General features: G+C 35.5%; 1 protein-coding gene across 1 annotated transcript in view; it reads right to left on the bottom strand.

Annotated features, from left to right (window-relative positions):
* Window positions 1-3536: 3536 nt before the first annotated feature.
* LOC306852038 (syntaxin-binding protein 4-like) overlaps window positions 3537-19724 on the bottom strand; it is a 30174-nt gene continuing 13986 nt past the window's right edge. The window contains exons 17-22 of the mRNA XM_079388631.1: window positions 17505-17681; window positions 16834-16950; window positions 15557-15606; window positions 13919-14061; window positions 6382-6439; window positions 3537-5324 (exon numbers count right to left, since the gene is read on the bottom strand). Coding sequence (XP_079244757.1) covers window positions 5210-5324; window positions 6382-6439; window positions 13919-14061; window positions 15557-15606; window positions 16834-16950; window positions 17505-17681 — 660 coding nt within the window. The 3' untranslated portion in view covers window positions 3537-5209. The remainder of the gene's footprint in view (window positions 5325-6381; window positions 6440-13918; window positions 14062-15556; window positions 15607-16833; window positions 16951-17504; window positions 17682-19724) is intronic.

The raw sequence follows: 19724 nt of genomic DNA, 5'->3' as shown, positions 1-19724 counted from the left end.
GATGACCATCACCATGTGTCAAGACTGAGGCATGTGACGTCAAACAGTCAAAGGCGGGGTTAGAGGAACACTTTTTTTTTTTTTTTATTAAACAAAAAACATTCACAGGGGATACAGTCAAAGCAAAAAAATAAAATAAAAATGCATACACAATCAGAATACAAAACAATAATTACCTGAACAAAAGTAGTAACAAAAAAAGCAAGGTTAGAGGAACACTTTCGCTCTATTTGCTAGCAGTTCAGAGACCTTGTTGCCATATCCTCTTGCCATGATTATATTTTCTCTGTTTGATATTGGTTTGGATAAAAAAAAAAAAATTATAAAAAAAAGTCTGCTAAATTAATAATGAATGTATTTTTTATTAAGATGCATGTAATTGTTTTTTTTGTTTTTTTTGCATTTTAGCAAGTTAATGCAGAACAGGGGTGTGAATATCAGTAAAAAACTACCATATATCTTTTATAGATTGTCAGCAATGAAGAGGTTGTATTTGCGTGTGCCGCTTCTGAACCAATCTATAACACAGGTAAATACAATTTAATGCATATCCATATTTCCATAACAGTATCAACATATAGGCCTACTTTTTTCACGGGGTGCTCACAATACTCATGAAAAACTACAAACGTCCATGATGCGTAATTTAAATAATTGTTTCAATATGTTTACTTACTTAATGTTTTTGAAAAAAAAATGTAATTAATTTGTTTTGCACAAGTGGAAGTTCTTAAATCTTGCTTCATAACTAAGTTGCTTTCTAGAGAGATCTGGCAACACAGTATTGAGTAGACGTTTTCCCCTCTGCTAGTGGAGTCTACATGCAAATCAACGCTGAGAAATATGAATTTCAGCTAAATATTTATCGAAGATTGGATTTAGGTTTAGCACCGTGAAGAAGTATGAAGTCTGAAGACTTGAAACTGACACTGAAAGAAGTGAAGTTCCCATCACATGCACGCACACGCGGTGGAAAAATCAAACGCGCAGTCAAATAAAGGGGCGTGGCTTCGCCTGAACAGATAGTGAACCAGCACCTCTTTAGTTCATTGAGCATTTCAATGACAAACTTTGAGCAAAAAGTTATCAAACACAACATGTTCTGTCATGGTTCAATAACTCATGTATTAGAGAGCATTATTACTCATAAAAATAAAAAACACCTGAAAGTGTAACACATTTTTAGTGTCTCAAACCTTGATATAGCCTAATATTTGCTTGTTTCGAAAAGCAAGTAGTTCAGAAATTTAACAATCGTCTAATTTCTTGTCAAAAAGAGTTCTGTTGTTATGACCTACTCCACTATTTTGTGCTTGAATTTATGCGTGTGTGATTATTAGAGTTCAAAATAATTATACGTATGCATGCATCAGCATTGACGCTACAACCATCATTCATTTCGGTTAAACTGGATTTGGAGAGGATGATTGAATATCATGTTTTTTGGAAAGGTAGGCAGTGAGTCAGTCGGTATTTGGAGGCCAAAAATCAATATGCAAGGGAGGGAGGCTTAAAAAAGTTTTATAAATATTCTATGTAGTCAGTTTTTTTTTTTTAATTAGATATTATTAAAGCTATACCATATAATAGAATTCTACAAATGATAATATATGAGCATTCTCATTATATAGGTGGTAAGAATGATGCATCAACTGAACAGATGGGTGTGACCTACTGTTTCAAAGGATGTTCACATAAACAAAGCATAAACGCCAAGTTAACACTTTTGGAATGTGAAATATGAAAAGCTCCCACTGGTGATTTAAACTTATGGTATGCGCTCAACTGTTCCCTTAATTGTTGTTGCCAGTACACTTTTTTGGGAGCCGCCTCCCTGTCAACCCTTGCAAATTGCAGAGAGAACAAATGACTTATGTGCTGTATGTTTTCTTTTCAAATAACCTTCATGTGTATGTGACAGACTTTACAGTTTAAAGGTGATCCAAATACATTGTTACCTACTGGAGATAAATGGTCAGAAAAGACTAATGTACATCAATGGACAGTAAATGTGAGTGATTTTCAAAATACCCCAACCTGAGCGTGAAAAGGCAAATGGATTTAGAGTTCTATAGAACTTGTCTTTCTTCTTTTTGTTACCTTGGCAACCGGTTGCTAAAGCAATCAGACGTGACGTTGCTTTGCAGAAAAGTAGGCCAGGACTGGCCACTCCTCCTCTAATTTGGAACAACTAAACCACATGTTGTAACATGTGTCTGACAAACTGGAAACAGATTGCAGCTAGTTAGAGGGCAAGCAGACCTAAACAGAGACTGTAACTACTCACTAGAGTGATTAATTCATTATAGTTACTATAATCTTGCTAATGATGTCTGGGCTATTCATTCCTGAATTATGCTCTTATGCATCATAGTACTCTTGGACTGACATTATCAGATTGCTAAATCTTTAACACAATGACCAGATTTTCACTTGTGAATCAAAGTTATATGATCTGCTTCAACAGATCATACCTGTTATTATCAGTGTGTTACCATCTAATTCAGTAGAATTAAAATCAGTGGAATAATAAGAATTATTATTTTTTTTATTTGTAGTTCTTTGTTTCTCAGAATTGTGAGATATAAACTCGTAATTCTAAAGAAAAAAATACAGAATTTCTAAAGAAACCTTTTTCTCACAATTCTGAATTTACATCTTGCAATTCTGACTTTTTCTCAAAATTCTGAGATTGCATTTTGGGAATCTGACTTTTTTATTAAAATTCTGAGTTTACATCACATTGTGGAATAAAAATAGAGAAGGTCATTGCAACTTTTAATCTTACAATTCTGGCTTTTCTTGCAACCATGAGTCTATATTTCACAATTACTTTTTTCTATAATAATAATTATAATAATAGTTGTTACTTTTTATCTCATAATTGTGAGATACAAATACGTAATTCTATGGGAAACAGCACAACTGTGAAATATAAACTTTTTTTCTCACAATTCTGAATTTACGTCTTGCAATTCTGACTTTTTTTCCCCAAAATTCTGAATTTAAATTGTGCAATTCTGAACTTTTTTCCAAATTCTCAATTCTAGGAAAATCAGATCTTGGAAATCTGACTTTTTTTCTTAGAATTCTGAGTTTACGTCTCAAAATTCAGTTTTTTTCCCCAGCTTAGAATACAAAATAAAAAAGGCAATTGTCACTTTTTCTCTTACAATTCTGTCTTTTCTCGCAATCACAAATCTATATCTCAATTTTGACTTTGTATCTCGCAATTTCTCAAAAAAAATAAATTAAAATAAATTAAAATTGTAAGATATAAACTCAGAACTGGAAGGAAACAAGTCCAAATTGTAAGATAAATTGTTGCAATTACCTTTTTCATTTTTATCCCATGTTGGAAACAAGTTTCCGTAGCCAGTGTATTGGCTATTTATAGTTCATTCTACTTTTTTATGTAATATAACATAACATAACAGTACCTGCTATGAAAAAATAAAATAAAATCAATATTTCTTACCTAGGGTGTGAAGTGCACACTCAGCCTGAAATAGACAGATCGAGCTAATATTCTTTCAAAAAGCAAAAATGTGGATGGATTTTTATTAGTTGATCTTTAATAGAACCACAAAAGTATTCACACATTACAGGAAAAACATTTATCTCCATGATCTAGGTCTCTCAGGCTAACTTTATGCTGTTAGGCAGAGTGAATTCACAACAAAGCAAATGTGCCATGTTATGTAATTTTCCAAGAAATTATACACATAAGGCTTAGGGTATGTTAAACTCACATTTCTACTGGAAGCGCAGAACTAAATGCACATGCAAGAGAAGACACTTTCACAGTTATGCATTATGGCTAGAACGCCCACTAAGGATAACAGCAGAATTAAAAATGTGTCTTTATATGGAGAACAATTACATTATAGTGAACCGAAGAAGTGTTTCACTCTCACAGCGTAGAGATGGTTCGAGGAAGTTTGAAAAAGTAAACAAATTCCTGTTTCAACAAATCTGTGAACAGAAGTTTCAGAAAATGGATCAAAGTGGCAGCAAACACACGTCAAACTGAATGAACATCACAGAAGCAGTCCATCCTGATTTACTCTTCCAAAGTTCCTGCTTCACCAAAGAGGCCATGTCCTTTGAAAAGTGCAATTATGTCTGACTTTTTCTGAAAGTCGGAAAACAGATTGGGCCTGTCCATTGTTTTTCTCAAGGTACAAAATAACAAGAGATTAGTGTATAACATGAGGGGAAATGCCTAAAATGTCAGAAAAACAGTGGACAGACACAAAAATGGGGAAAAACTCAAATGTGAGATCTTAACCCATCAAAGAGCTGGAGTATTTGAGTATTTATTTACTGCGTATTTCAATATCAGATGTACACTCTCAGAATAAAGGGTACAAAGTTGTCACTGGGGCGCTACCCTAAAGTACAAAAGCTAAAAAGTACACGATTGTACCTTACTAACCCCTATTTACCTTATTTATTTTTTTCTGTTTTCCATTTACCACTAAAATATTGCATATATATAAAAGTGCATATTAGTATCTTAAAGGTACATATTAGAGGGCTGCATTGGGATTGGGACCCGCCGGGTCCCGCGGGACACAACGCAAATCTCACGGGAGCGGGCGGTTTGAACTTTGCTGCGGGCGGGAATGGGCGGCTAAAAAAAACACTGCGGGATCGGGAGGTAGCCTAGCGACATGATGTCATTGTCAACAAAATCAAAGTACTTGAAGTCTAAAGAAACGCGCGGTAGCCTAAGCGTTTTAGATGTCCCCGATAGCCCAGGCTATATTCATCTTCCCTACCAGTGCGTCAGAATACATGCAGGTCAGGGAAAGAAACAAACATGAATCTCTTTAATAATAGCAATACAATATGTTTTTTTTTTCCTGCGGGACGGGAGAAGACACAAAATCAATGTCTGAGTTTTGCGGGTGCGGGCGGGAGTGGACATACATATTGCGGGAGCGGGATGAAGAAAACAGTCCCGTGCAGGGCTCTAGTACATATTAGTACTTTTGAAAGGTTATCGCCCCAGTGACAGTTTGGTATAACTTTTTCTGAGAGTGGATGGATTTTCATTTAATGAATGAAATTTGTTTTCTGATTGTCTTTTTTATAATGCACACATCACTTGATGTTTATATGCTGCTGTGTTGCTTTTCATTTTTTTTAACCCAACAGTTGGACAGAAAGGGGCAAAAGAGTGCACACAGTCTTCTGAATAAGTCTAGGCTGTGGATTCTGGAGAGTTCAGGGTTTGGTCACTTGCTTCTGGTTCTGGTTCTGACAGACCCAGAGATCTCATTACAGGATGAGTCCATGATGTTGACTGAGTTACATGACTAGAGGAAAAAGAAATATTAAATTAAATGAAATTAAACAACATCACCAAACGTGAAACATTTTGAATTTAAAAAAAAGAAAGATGCACACTAATATTTTAAAGTTTGGGGTTGGTGAGATTTTTTGTTTAATTTTCTTGAATGAAGTCTCTTATACTCATCAAGACTGCATTACTTGTTCAAACATACAGTAAAAAGACTAATATTGCGAAATATTACTACAATTTAAATGAATTCTTTTCCATCTTTATATATTTTAAGATGCAATTTTCCTGTGATGGCAAAGCTGAATTTTCTGTAACCGTTACTCAGTGTCCCATGGTCCTTCAGAAATTATTTAATATGCTTATTTGCAATTTTTTTTAATTAATGTTAAAAACAGTTGTGCTGCTTAATACTTTCATGGAAACCATGATACATTTGTATCAGGATTCTTTAATTGATAGAAAGTTCAAAAACAGAAGTAATTAGATTTTCTTGTAACAATGGAAAAGTTTTTAGTAATTTTTGACCTTGCTGAATAAAAGTATGAATTACTACTGACGCCAAACATCTGAAATGTGCATGGGATATTTTAAGCATGCAGGTGAATGCTGTGGTGCTGGTGTGGGTGTAATGGAGAACGCTGGACTCATGGCAGTGGTGTTGCGTGAGACTTCAAAACTCTCAAAAGAGTGATGGATGTCTGCAATATTAAACTGGGTTGTTTTGAAAGATATGCAAATAAAAGAACATGCTCATGGGAAGGGGAGACTGGTTTCTCGTCTCTAGAGATCAAGAGGTTACATACATTTTGTCAATAACAATATGAAGATTCTGCTGGTTTCAACGCACAACAGCAATATTTGCAATTTTGTTCTATTTTGTTCAGAATATTTGGTTGTAGAAGTGCAGTTTTTTAATGTATCTATTGAGAATGTTTACTGTAGCTAAAACCATTTATCTCATGCTGCACAAACAACTTCAAAACATGAGAACTGTTATTTACTTTTGTGAAACAAACCAGAAACAAAGGAACTGATTTTTGCGAATGTATTTGAAGTGTCTCATAACTTACTTTACATAGTACTTCACTCCATCTGCAGTGTACGCCTCATCCCAGCCAAAAGGTAAACCTGTGAACGAAAAGAAAAAAAAAACGGACAGAGAAATCAGATACACTTACTCTACACGAGGACAACAAACAAGATACTGGAGAAGTCGGAGGCCAAAAAAACAGCATTGCAACATTTCTCGCTGATCCTCTTGATCCTGAGTGGCCAGTGACCGTGAGAATTTCCTGGCAACTGGATGAAATGGGGTCATAAAATGTTAAGTGTCCCAGCATATCTGCATAATCTGAAAAGCTATTTTCGTAAAAAAAGAAATGTAAAGTTAAAGTGTAACAAGCATCAAATGGATTTGGATTTTGGTTTAAGAACACAAATACACATTTCCCCAAATGCACTTTTTTATCTTTGATGCACAGCTTTGGATTGAGAACTGATGTGTGCCAGGTTGTAATTAATGGATATCGGCCAAAAAAAAAAACGTAAGTAGACACTACTGGAGGCTCTACATGGCACAGGCTGGAATCTCATTAATACGTGCCACCTAGGACTAGATCTAGTCCTTCTTCTCCTCAACCAACTAGAGTAAAAGGTCAAATGGTGGAATGGGCCAGTAGTTACAAGTACCTTGGGCTTATCATTGATAATAAATTCAGTTTTGATACTCATGTTGAAGCATACTCATGTTGAAAGGCAAGCAACGGTTACACTGTCTTCAGAGGCTCTCTACTTTTAATATCAGTAGGACTCTTATGACCATGTATTATAAATCTTATATTGAATGGGTGATCTGCTTCTCTATACGCTGTTGGTATGGTAACGTAAATGTTAAACATCGAAATTCATTGACTGGCATTGTCAACCAAGTTAAACAGACTGGGTTATCATATAGATTTGATCAGTTTGTCTCACAGAAAGCTAAAATTGTTGCAGATTGTACTCATCCACTGTTCCATGAATTTAAAATGCTTCCTTCTGGTATACGTTATAGAATGCCTTAACTTAAAAGTAACCGGTATAGACATTATTTTATTCCCACTGCTGTAAGGCTTTTAAATTTGTAGGATGTTGTGTCTGCTGTTTGTTTTGTTTGTGTGTTTTGTATGATATGTCAACAAACTTGATGCTGCACCAAAAATTGCCCTCTGGGCTTATAATAAACTTTGAACTTGAACGCCATACTTGGTAACAAATCCCTGACAGAACTTGATCTTGACACTCCCTCTGTATGTGCAGGAAGTACAATTGACTAAATCTGCTGGCATTACTTTATAATGGGTTTCTCGTCAGAAATATGATCTTATTAAAAAAAAAAAAAAAAAAGGTGATGAAAAGAATACACAGATCCCACTGTCTAGATTTCACACACAATCAACATTTTGACAGGAAAGGCCAAAGAATAATTCATGCTGTCTCAGATTTCTACAAACAAATTTCCCTGGCTATAATATAGTAGCTATGGGAATTCACAGCAAATTTTGTGTATCTACATTTGAACAAGTGGAAAATGTATGGAAGAAATTTTGGCTAAGTTTTTTTTTTTTTTTTACCATTTATCATTGGCACTGATCTGATTCAGTATCTTGAACATTTAATATTTAAATATTAAGAAAGAATAAGAAAAATAAAGAAGAACAGTAAAAGAACAAAAATTATATGATAATAATAATAAATAAATAAATAATAGTAAATCAATTGGACCTAATGCAAATAATATTTATCAGAAACTGGAGAAATCTCTGTGCGTAAGGGACAAGGCCGAAGACCTTCGAGCCCTCAGACGTCACTGCATCACTCATCGGGATGATTCTGTCATTGACATTACTAAATGGGCCCAGGAACACTTTAACAGAAACCTCTGCCGGTAAACACAATCCTCCGCAGATGCCAACTAAATCATGCAGAAAGTAAACCATATGTGAACATGGTCCAGAAGCGCCATGGTGTCCTGTGGGCCGAGGCTCATTTAAAATGGACTGTTTCAAAGTGGAAAAGTGTTCTATGGTCAGACGAGTCCAAATTTTACATTCTTGTTGGAAATCACGGACGCCGTGTCCTCCGGGCTAAAGAGGAGGGAGACCTTCCAGCGTGTGATCAGCGATCAGTTCCAAAGCCAAGGTCTCTGATGGTATGGGGGTGCATATGTGCATTTGGTATGGGCAGCTTGCATGTTTTGGAAGGCACTATGAATGCTGACAGGTATATAAAGGTTTTAGAGCAACATATGCTCCCCTCCAGACGACGTCTATTTCAGCAGGACAATGCAAAACCACATTACTGCAGCTATTACTCTGCCATCATTGAATCCATCCTCTGCACTTCAATAACTGTCTGGTTCAGCTCAGCTACCAAATCTGACCTCAGAAGACTACAGAGGGTAGTCCGGACTGCTGAGCGAATCATTGGTACAACCCTTCCCACTCTCCAAGAACTGTACTTATCCAGAGTGAGCAAAAGGGCTGGTAAAATCACTCTGGACCCCTCACATCCAGCACACTCCCTCGTTGAACCGTTGCCGTCTGGTCGACGCTACAGAGCTCTGAGCACCAGAATGACCAGACATAGGAACAGTTTCTTCCCTCAGGCAATCCATCTCATGAACGCTTGAACTCTTAACAATAAACATGAAACACACAACACTATCATACTTTTTATTTTTATTTTACACACATACTTATTACATTTCAAATTTGCACCTAACATACCTGTACATACTGAATTGTCTATTTTGTATATTGTGTTTGTGCTATTTGGCACATTGTCCATTTTTGTATATTTGTCCATTATTTTATTTTAATTTTTTATTTTTTTATTATCTGTGTCCTGTCCTGTTGCTGTCATTCTGTCGCACTGTGGAGCTACTGTCACTAAAACAAATTCCTCGTATGTGCAAACATACTTGGCAATAAAGCTAATTCTAATTCTGATTCTATTACAACAGCATGGCTTCATAATAGAAGAGTCTGGGTGCTGAATTAGCCTGCCTGCAGTCCAGCTCTTTCACCTATAGAGAACATTTGGTGCATCATTAAACAAAAAATACATCAAAGATGACCACAGACTCTTCAGCAGCTGGAAACCTATATCAGGCAAGAATGGGACCAAATTCCAACACCAAAACTCTAGAAAGTCATAACCTCGATGCTCAGAAGTCTTCAAACTGTTTTAAAAAGGAGATGCTACACCATGGTAAACATGGCCCCCGTCCCAACTATTTTGAGACCTGTAGAAGGCATCAAATTTGAAATGAGCTCATTTTGTGCATAAAATTGTAAAATTTCTCAGATTTGAAAGTCTTATAGTTTTCATTTTATTAAAATTTTAAAAACGTCCCAACATTTCCGGAAATTCGGGTTGTAATTTTTAGCTGTTTCCTTTAAAGCAACTATGAGTAAAAAAACAAACAAAAAAACATTTCATATCAATTTCTTAGAACTTTCATGGGATTTAGTTTTTTAGTATTTAGTGTTCTGACGCATCCACGGTCAACACAAACCGTTACTGCCTAAGCCTTGGGACACAGTAACGCTCAAAGTAGCTCATCATATGCCTCTTTAATTCAATCAGCTCTTTGTTTTCTAAAGGCCTTGCTCTAGTAACCAAGAGCGAATGATTTCACTAGATCAACACTATGATACTGGAAAGACAATTTCAGCAGGCTCAAATTACGCCTCAGCAAATCAGATATAATTGGGATAAGCTGCAGACACTCTCCCAAAATTGATTTGCTGTTCTCTTAAAGGGACCGTATGAAAATTCACTCATGTCGTTCCAAACCCATATGGCTTTCTTTTTTCTGTAGAACACAAAAGCAGATAACATTCTTCAAAATGCTTTGTCATCTGCAGAAGAAAAAGTAATACAGAACAACATGAAATTGAGTAAATTAATTTATTTAAATGAATAAATAAGGCCGATAATTATATCATAAATGCTTATTCCAAAGCATGTCTCCCCTTCTGTCTTATTGATGAGACACAGAGTGGTACGCAGCCTGTCACATGTCTGGGTGAACATCCATCACGTGGAGAGAACTGCCTGTCTCTGAGCTGAGCTGGAGTTGCTCTATGGTTTCAATCAGTTCATCGGTGACCCTCCATGTGCAACTCAAAGCCTGCCTCGTCCTCCCCCGCAGAGAAGCATTCAGCCAAAACGTGAGCATCACTCACTGAGAGGTCACATGCTGCCAGGTGTGTGGGACACGTTTCCCTGCTCTCCAAGCAATCAGTTTAGCTCTTTCTTCTGTCCCTCAGCTTCACTGATCCTTTGAACCCAAGAGTCTTCTATCTTTCTCTAATCCATCCGTCTGTCCATCTTTCTCCCGTTTCTGTATCACTTGGTACCTTGGTACAACTTATTTATTATTTTATTTTATAAAGAGTTGTTAAATAATCTTATTTATTGTAATGGTCTTTTTATTTAAAATAATTAAATATATACTATTTTGTCCCACTTTATATTAAGTACCCAACTACTACTATGTACTTACATTTAAATTAATCATTTGATACAATTATGTACATACATGTGTTTACATTGTACTTATATTTTAAAATACCTGCATGTATTTACATCTGTAATTAATTTCTGTAATTACATTTATAATTACACTGTTCACCCATCCTTAACACCTTAACCCACTCTTAAACCTACCAAACCTGTCCCTAACCTTATATCCCACCTCAATAGCAGCAAAAGTGTTTTGCAATATAATATGAACACAATGAGTACATAGTACTTATTTTTTTGATGTAAGTACATAGTAGTTAAGGCCACTTAATATAAAGTGGTACCATGATAATTAATTTGAAGTATTTGCAAATAATATTTTGATTTTAAAATATGCAGTGTTTTGGACCCCACTGAAAAAAAAAAAAAAAAAAGAGTTCAATATATTTACTTTTTTGTTCCACAGAAAAAACTAAGACATCGAGGGCAAGTAAATGATGACATACTTTCCATTTTTATCTGAACTATCCCCGTAAGGAGGATTTGTCCTTCAGATTGATGGACGACCAATTTGGGTTTTCCAATGTTTTTTGTTAAATTATTACATTAAAGCCCTCAATCCTGAAAATGTGTTTTGAAGTTTTAGGAACTCTCTGATATATTATGCCATTTAATCAAATTCACTATTCAAATTCACAAAAATATTCACTGCACATAATGTTCATTCAAAAGCGCTTTGACAAAGAAAAAATGGTTGAAAAACAAGTCCATCATTGATTAACCTCAGTGTTAAGGCTGAGACCATGCTTTTAAAGAATAAGAGGAGACCAGAGACGCTCTTTTGTCTGGGTTCCAGAGTGTCCCTGAACTGTCTGTTTCCCTTGATATGCAGGAAAAATAACGCCAGTCTGTAACCATGACCCACTTGCTTTCTTGAGATAAAAAGAACAGGTTACTTCAGCTAATATTACTATCTGAGTATATTATTATTCAATCTACCTATCAGGGCCCGCATTCATGAAAAATCTAAGTGCTAAGAGTTGCCCCTAGTAACAAAATTCTTAGAAATGTGGGTGTTTCCTCTTAAAATTAAAGAAAAGATCCTAGTAAAGAAAAAAAGTAATTCAGAAAGCATCTTAACCCTTGAAAGAGGTCTTAAGGTCCAAAATTGTTAGGAGTACGGATGAGGACTTTTAAGGGGCTAAAGAGTTTCTTTAGCAGTGGAGAAAATGGACTAAACATGAAGAGGGAGGAGAAATGTGTTGCACACAATGCATGACAGTGAGTTAATAAGACGCTACACATTAGATCGTGCAGGGATCATGTTTGTGACCGATCTTATTTAAGACATGCTAACATCTCCGACACCGCGCAGAAATGCCATAGCGCCAGAAATGGACGTAATCACTACATTAACATATTTGGCAACTGGAAAAATGCAACTATGCAGCAGTGATGATTTGGGTCTGTTACAGCACTTATTAGGCTATGTCTCTGTTCATTTCCTATAAAATACGGTATGACAGCATGGTAAATAAAAAATAAAGAATATATATACATATACAATGTGTGGGGGGGGGCAAGAGAGAGTACGGTAAAACAGGAAATATTACGCCTGTAATTTCAAAGTGAAGGCTTATAATAAACCCTACTCTTAAAAGCGCTCATTTATTTCCTTCTTGGACAACCAACCAATCACAGTCTTCAAAAGACTGTCATAGCCTCCTCACTAAGATAAAAGTTTTTGTCTTTTCCTCCCTCAGAGTTGCTCTTAGATTGGTCCTGAATCACTTTTAAGCTAAGACTCCTAGTTAGAAATTTTTAAGCTAAATTAGGAGCTCTCTAAAAGGATTCTTAGACTCTTTAGGAATACGGGCCCAGGTCTTTTTTAATACTTGACATTGATTCTAAGACTCATTTTGAGTTTTATGAGGGTGTTTTGGACATCCTGTGTTAAAGTACAGAAAAAGAAAAAGCAGCCTCTTGGTGTTATTGTATGTTTCCAGAGCCACGCTTTGGATGGACTGATATCAGTAATGTTTTGACAAAGCGGATCAATTTAACTAGGCCAACAAGATATTATTCTTTCATTTAGCAAACACTCAGTCAAAACAAGATGCCATGAACGATCATTGTTTTTAACCATTTAAAAAGGCTCTTTTACATGTTTTCCCATTAAGGACCCATTTCTAAAGGTTGTGTAGCCTGTGACATGATATCGAGTTGCGACAAAGATGTGGACAATTGCTTTCTAGCAGCTTCGTATCCAGGCAACGATAGCAGCAGTGAGGAGAATCAGATGTAAAAGGCTTGTATTAACAGCAAATACACCTTGTATTGTATTTCCTTATGAGTTTGACCTCATTTTAATCACGATACACATCTAAATGGAATAGATTTAGCGATCAAGGCAGTTTGCCTCATTTTCTGCAATATATAAAGATGTAAAATGCTTACATCATAAGAAATTGAACAGACCGGATACGAACAACTCAACAAGCGAGCACATTATTAAATCAACTTAAATGTAGATCACTTGGGTGTCTGCTAAAAAAAAAAAGATATTCCATTGCAAATGCTAAATAGGTTCTATAAATTTGAACAATACGCAGAATCTTGGTCGTAATGATACTATAATGTTTAAATGTGTCTAGTTTAAGAGGCTCGTAATGAGATGGGATCACGGAAAGACTGCCAATGGTTTGACCTCTACAGGTCATTAGATGCATTTATGTAAGGTTAAACGTTGCTGGAAGGTAAGCTACGTATTTTCCTGAGAATTACAATGCTGAATGGATTCAGGAGTTAAAGTAATGGCTAAATGAGCAGACGGAATGTGGTTCCTAGAGCAAACAAATAGACGTGTGTGTGCAAGGAATAATTAATAGATATATACAAAATATTACATAAAATATAACATCTCATCCAGTTCAGCTAAAATTGCTGGTGCCAAAAGATACATTTTTCTATGACACAAAAAGTGACAAGACAACAACATGAGGGTCAGAGAAACTGACATGAGGGACAGTTGCAATTAGGTAGATTTTGTGATGTTCGTTTTTCATGGCAAAGCAGACAACATGCTTGTGTACTTACAGTCCAGCTCTAGAATGCCTCTGACAGTATTAGTTAGTTCTTTAGCTTCCACAGCAAGACCAGATGCTGTCCAGGGTGGTTTCTTCCCGCCTCGAGATGGCAAGGTCTGAGACAGATTGGCCAACTTTGGATCGCTGGGAGAACTGAAAAACAAAACACAATCCTTTATTTAAAACACTGTAAGTGGTTTCAGTAATAACCTAACCTTAACCTAACTGCGGCTAAACTTTTTATTTAAGAAATATATTTTTTATTTCATTTTATTTTGCATCGTTTTCTTAATCTTCTAAAATGGAAAACTGTGTCAGTCTTGTATTATTTTCAAAAGACTTGTTATAAAAGCTCTACACAAGTGCACTCCCTTCGACCTGAAATGAACAAAGCATGCTGGGCAGATTGGCGTAAAAGAAGAGCACAGCATGACTGTAATAAAGGGTTTTTGGGGAAGGGGATTCAGACCCACTGACATGGATGGACCAGTGTTATGAAAACATATTATGAAACTACCACACTTTCGGGTCATTAACAGAAAACTGAAATGAATTGGTCCAGACTGATTGAATCATTGCATGCGTTTGAAACATACCTACGATTTGTTACAGTCTGATTAAAAAAAAATCAGACTGTAAACCATAATATGGTTTATTTTGTTTTAAATATTATAATGTATCCTGATCTTCAATGACACAATTATTTTATTTACACCCCCCGACTTTGATCAAAAACAAATTAAAAACAGTAATATTGTGAAATATTATTCATGTAAAACAACTCTTTTCTTGTTTAATATAATTAAAATGTAATTTATTCCAATGATGCAAAACTGAATTTGCAGCAGCCATTACTCCAGTTGCTTGATTCCTCAACATTCTCTGATTTGCTGCTCAATAAATATTTCATATTAATTTCAATTGTATCTTTCGGGCTAGATAACAATGATAGTCTAAAGTAAAAAAAAAAAAAGTATGAGAAAAGTTATAAGAAATGAACTCATAGCATGTAAATATCTTTCATTCATTGGATGCATTCAAAGAAGAGCGACTGACTTACAAGCTCTCATGCAAGTTGTGAAATTGTATTTTGCTGCAAATTGCTGATAGCCTTTATTTCGACTGATGAGGACATGCGTAATATTTTCTAGCTCTAATAGAAAAAGACACATTGGCCTCTTCTGTCAGTGGGGATGATCATTAGGGGAAAAAAGGGCTCTCCAGACGTGCTCTGCTAGCTGGGCAAGGGGCGACAGGCTGCAGGAGGCCATGTTGATTGGGCCTAATCAACATCACTGCCACAGGAAGGTGTTGTACTGGCCTCTAGTCATTAACTATCCCTGTCTTTTTCCGGCAAAGTCTCTCTTATAATAGAAATAAAGGCAGAAGACTCACTCTGAAAAAAAAGTTACCATTTACACACCCTGAATACACAGCCTCCTAGAATATCAAAAGCGAACTTTGATAACTGTGTAAAGGTCCCTAAAGGAAAATAGTCTTTGTTATTAAATAATTATTTTCCACACACCTGTTGCTTACGAAGTGTGGTATTACTGTCTGGCATACTTCAAATTAGATTAGAATTCAGTCAAATCATTACATCTGCCTTAACAAAAGACTGACGGGGGTATGAGAATAATTATCTTACCTATAGCCTCTTGAACCGCTTTGGTTTTCAGACAAAAAGCCTTGGACAGCCTGTGGGGTTTTAAGATGCAGGTGATCAGATTAGTGAAAGATTTAATGCATCATAAAGATTAACATTCTGATATTTTATTTTTGAATAACAATAACACATTGATAGTAGATACATTGATATTTATATAGTTAATGTTACTATTATTACTACTTTCAATCATCATCATCATCGTCATAATTTTTTTAATTTATTATTATTATTATTATTATTATTAATACCGCTGCTGCGGCTACTACTACGGTTATACAGTTAAATATTTTAAATCCATAATAATAATAAAATATCAAGATTATAAAATATTATTATAATAAATATTATAATAAGAATGATGATGATTATTATTATTATTATTAATACCGCTGCTGCTACTGCTTGTACAATTAAATATTTTAAATCTATCAATAATAATAATTATTATTAACACCATTGCTTTACAGGTTACATACAGTATATAGGTTCATAGGCGTATTCATAAGAGTAAAATTGCAATTAAAATCAAGTATCTGATGCATGGTGTCCACGAAATTAAGCATTCAGGATGCATATATACAAACCATATTCAGCAATAACTGAAGTGGCTATGCATCATGTACTTCTGGAATGTATATTATTATATTCTTATGCCACAGACAGAAGTAAAGCACAGGTTTATTTGGGAAAACCTTTTTTTTTCTCTGTGTTCAGTGATAAATGTATGATTTACGCAGTCCAATGCAAGTGCTAATTGATTTGTAGCATCTGGTGTAAGTGGAAAAACAGTTGCACACTGATGTCATTTTTCTTTGTTGTTGGTGGTGTTTTAAAAAGCTGCCTAATGAAAGGTTTACTACACATTCCATGTCAATCATATGAATGTCAGTACAAAAAAATGTCTGTTATGTTTGAAAGAACTCTTGGAATGATGAGGTAAATACACTATGCTTGTGTGACTACCTTTGCCCGCTTCATATAAGTTGATGGATGTCATCAGAAGGACATTTCACACACACTTTTTTTGGCTCAGCTTTTCTGGTTTAGTGAGAAGACTAAATTTGGGCAAGAGTGAGAATGGTCTTTGTCTAATCAACATATGAAGTGTTCCAATATGTTCCAAGTGTTCTATATTCCAATACAGTACAATTTAATATCCCGAGTCACTTTTCTGGTGGAACCTTATTTTAAGATATGAGGATGTGATGATTTAATGTGCATTTGGTTAAAGTTGATTAAAAGTAAAGATACATCACCTCCACAAACTGTAGAAGTTTGCCCGTGGAGACTTCAAACCCCTTTTTTGCAGTTTCACTCTTCCGGAGCTGGCATTCGAGTACAGAAATTTTTTTTTTCAGATCTTGCAGATCATCCTGTGCGAATATTAGTAAAATGGTAAAGATTACAGTTTTAGAAAGTAAAACTGACTTTTCTTTATGCATTAAAACGGTATTGATTCAAAATGTGTCTTATATAAATTTGCAATTAAAAGTGCTGTCAAAAAATTAAACATCGGCAATAGTAAACTGTGCTTTTTAATACATAGGCCTATATTGTAGAATAATTTTGAAGGTGATTGTGCTAAAATGCAATTATTACATAGTGTGTGATAATTTTTCCACAAGAAATCGTAACAATAATCAAGAAAAAATGTTATCCTACGTAATCATACATTGCTGTGAAAATAAAGTTTATCCTGGAGACATGCGAGGTTGCTAGCCAGAGTTTTCAAAAATAACCTCATCAGCCCACGTCACCCTGCAAGATCATGTTAAAGCCTTCGCAGCACATCAGCCCAGTTACTGAATAATACAAAGCAAACAGTGACCTACTTTCTATAGTACACGAGAGAGGTAAAACCCGGAGTGGGGCCGTGCAGGGGATGTGGATTGGGAATGGCTAGTGTGAAACTCTCAAAGTGGAATACCTTTCCACGGCCGGGTTGCTCAGTTTTCTGGGACTTCATTTCAGCTATCTCAGCCTCCAGGAGATGGATAACCTCCTCGTAGTCCATCTCCATTCCCCGGGCCTGTTTCTGAGCAGCCTCTGCCAGGTGGATCCGGGTCCGCAGGGATCGACTCTCCTCCATTGCAGATTTTGCTTCCTGCAACAGCGGAGTTCCACTTAGAGCGACAGTGCTGAGAGTGCATGTACAGTAGGACGCTACAATGCTCAGGGGCTCTTCCCCCTAACATTGCAAACTCAGTGCACTTGAAAAGAAATGCCTGCACAGTCTCATCCCCCCTCCTTCTTCCATCACTTCCCTCCATACTTGCAGCATGACAAAGCAAACCTCTGCTTCTTTTAACCTAGAAGTTTAAAGAGGCTGAAAGAACAAGTCATGTGCAAACAAGCTTCTTTATGTCCATCTCTGCTTTACAGAGAATAGACAGGGCGGGTTTTGGCAGACGAGAACCAGTAAAACAAGCTGTTACATAATACAGGTATCGAAAGAGGTTTTGGCATTGACGAAAACCACAACAGCATCAGATACTTGTCAGCACGGCATCGCTCAATAGACGTCAGACAAAGGAAAGGTAACCAGGCCATTGTAATTATGAAGCTGTGGGGTATGATAGCACTCTTAATGGACAGGTGACACGAAATGTGTGAAAACCACACTGTGAAGATCTATAAATGAACGCACAACGTGTGGTAGTTTACAATTAAAACGTTCAGACTAAAGTGACTCTGTGACTTTCTTACGCCGGACCTATTAGAGTAAGATTTGAAAACACATTTTACACATCATAAGTACTAACTGTCACTTATTTCAGAGTACCAGGAATAACTAACTTATGAAAAGGGTACAGATAATTGCCCACTGAATGAAGAACTTTACTTATTAAATAGACATTATGGATCTTACATCATTTTTTATCAGTGAGGCATATAAATTGGCACTTATGTCAATTTAATGTCCATGTATAATGGATAATATGTGAAGTGTATTATAAGGATCGTGCATTGGTTACGATTAATGTAATTTTCAAAGAATGTGGAATTCAAAAGCACATACTTTATAACTCTGTCCCAGAAATCCTGAGAAACAGAGGAGATGGGTGGGGAAAAATAACAAGAATTTAATGAACTACGGAAGGTAGTATTAAGCCTTGCAGTCTAAGGAGATGCATTAGTGCAGAATAATTATATTCATATACAGTACATATAGTAGCTTATATATACACTACAGTTAAGTAATATTGTGAAATATTAATACAATTTAAAAATACTTGCATTAATTCTTGTAAAATAGCCATTACTCCCAGTCTTCAGTGTCACATGATCCTTCAGAAATCATCCTAATATGGTGATTTGGTGCTCAGAATTTTTTATTATTATCATCAACGTTAAAAACAGTTGTGCTGCTTAATTTTTTTTTTAAACGGTCATGCTTTTTTTCATGATTAACAAAACAAAAAAACTGCATTTATTTTTATAAATATTTATACAGTAAATGTATTTACTGTCACTTTTGATTTTTATTTGCTGAGATATAATTATATATAATTGGCCTGTGCTAAATTGTGTGTACACATATATATACAGGTGCATCTCAAAAATAGAATATCGTGAAAGTTATTTTCTAGTAACTTATTTCAAAAAGTTTAATATATTCTAGATTGTAAAGTAAAACATTTCAAAACTTTTTGTTTTAATTTTGATGATTAGAGCTTACAGCTCATGAAAGTCAAAATCCAGTATCTCAAAATATGTGTGTATTTCTTTGATTTTTTGTATTAACCATAAATATCACTAAATTTTATTCCATTTCAGCTTAAATTTAAGATATATTCTCCAAACAAAATTGTTAATATTGAAAGCAATTTTGACTTTAAAGTCAATTTGTGTTGTTTTAAGAATGTTTAGATATTCTTATTGGAAAAAACACACAAAATATGCATTATTTTATTTATTTATTTTTTACCGTGTAGGGCTTGTCAAAGCTCAAAACAAGCTCTCTATCGTATCCATAACCCCAGATCACCGCAGATCTTATTCTTAGAGCCACATGTCACACCTCACACCAGTCACGGCTACCCCTATACACGTTTTGCTGTAATGTAGCCGGGTGAACACTGCGTGGACGGAGATATAGCCTGCACATTTCTCACAAGATAGGAGGCTTAAAAGAGAGAAGCCCACT

Source organism: Barbus barbus, assembly GCF_936440315.1.
Source record: "Barbus barbus genome assembly, chromosome: 32".
In the NCBI taxonomy this organism is placed as follows: Eukaryota; Metazoa; Chordata; class Actinopteri; order Cypriniformes; family Cyprinidae; genus Barbus; species Barbus barbus.
This window is presented reverse-complemented; position numbering and strand designations above follow the sequence as displayed.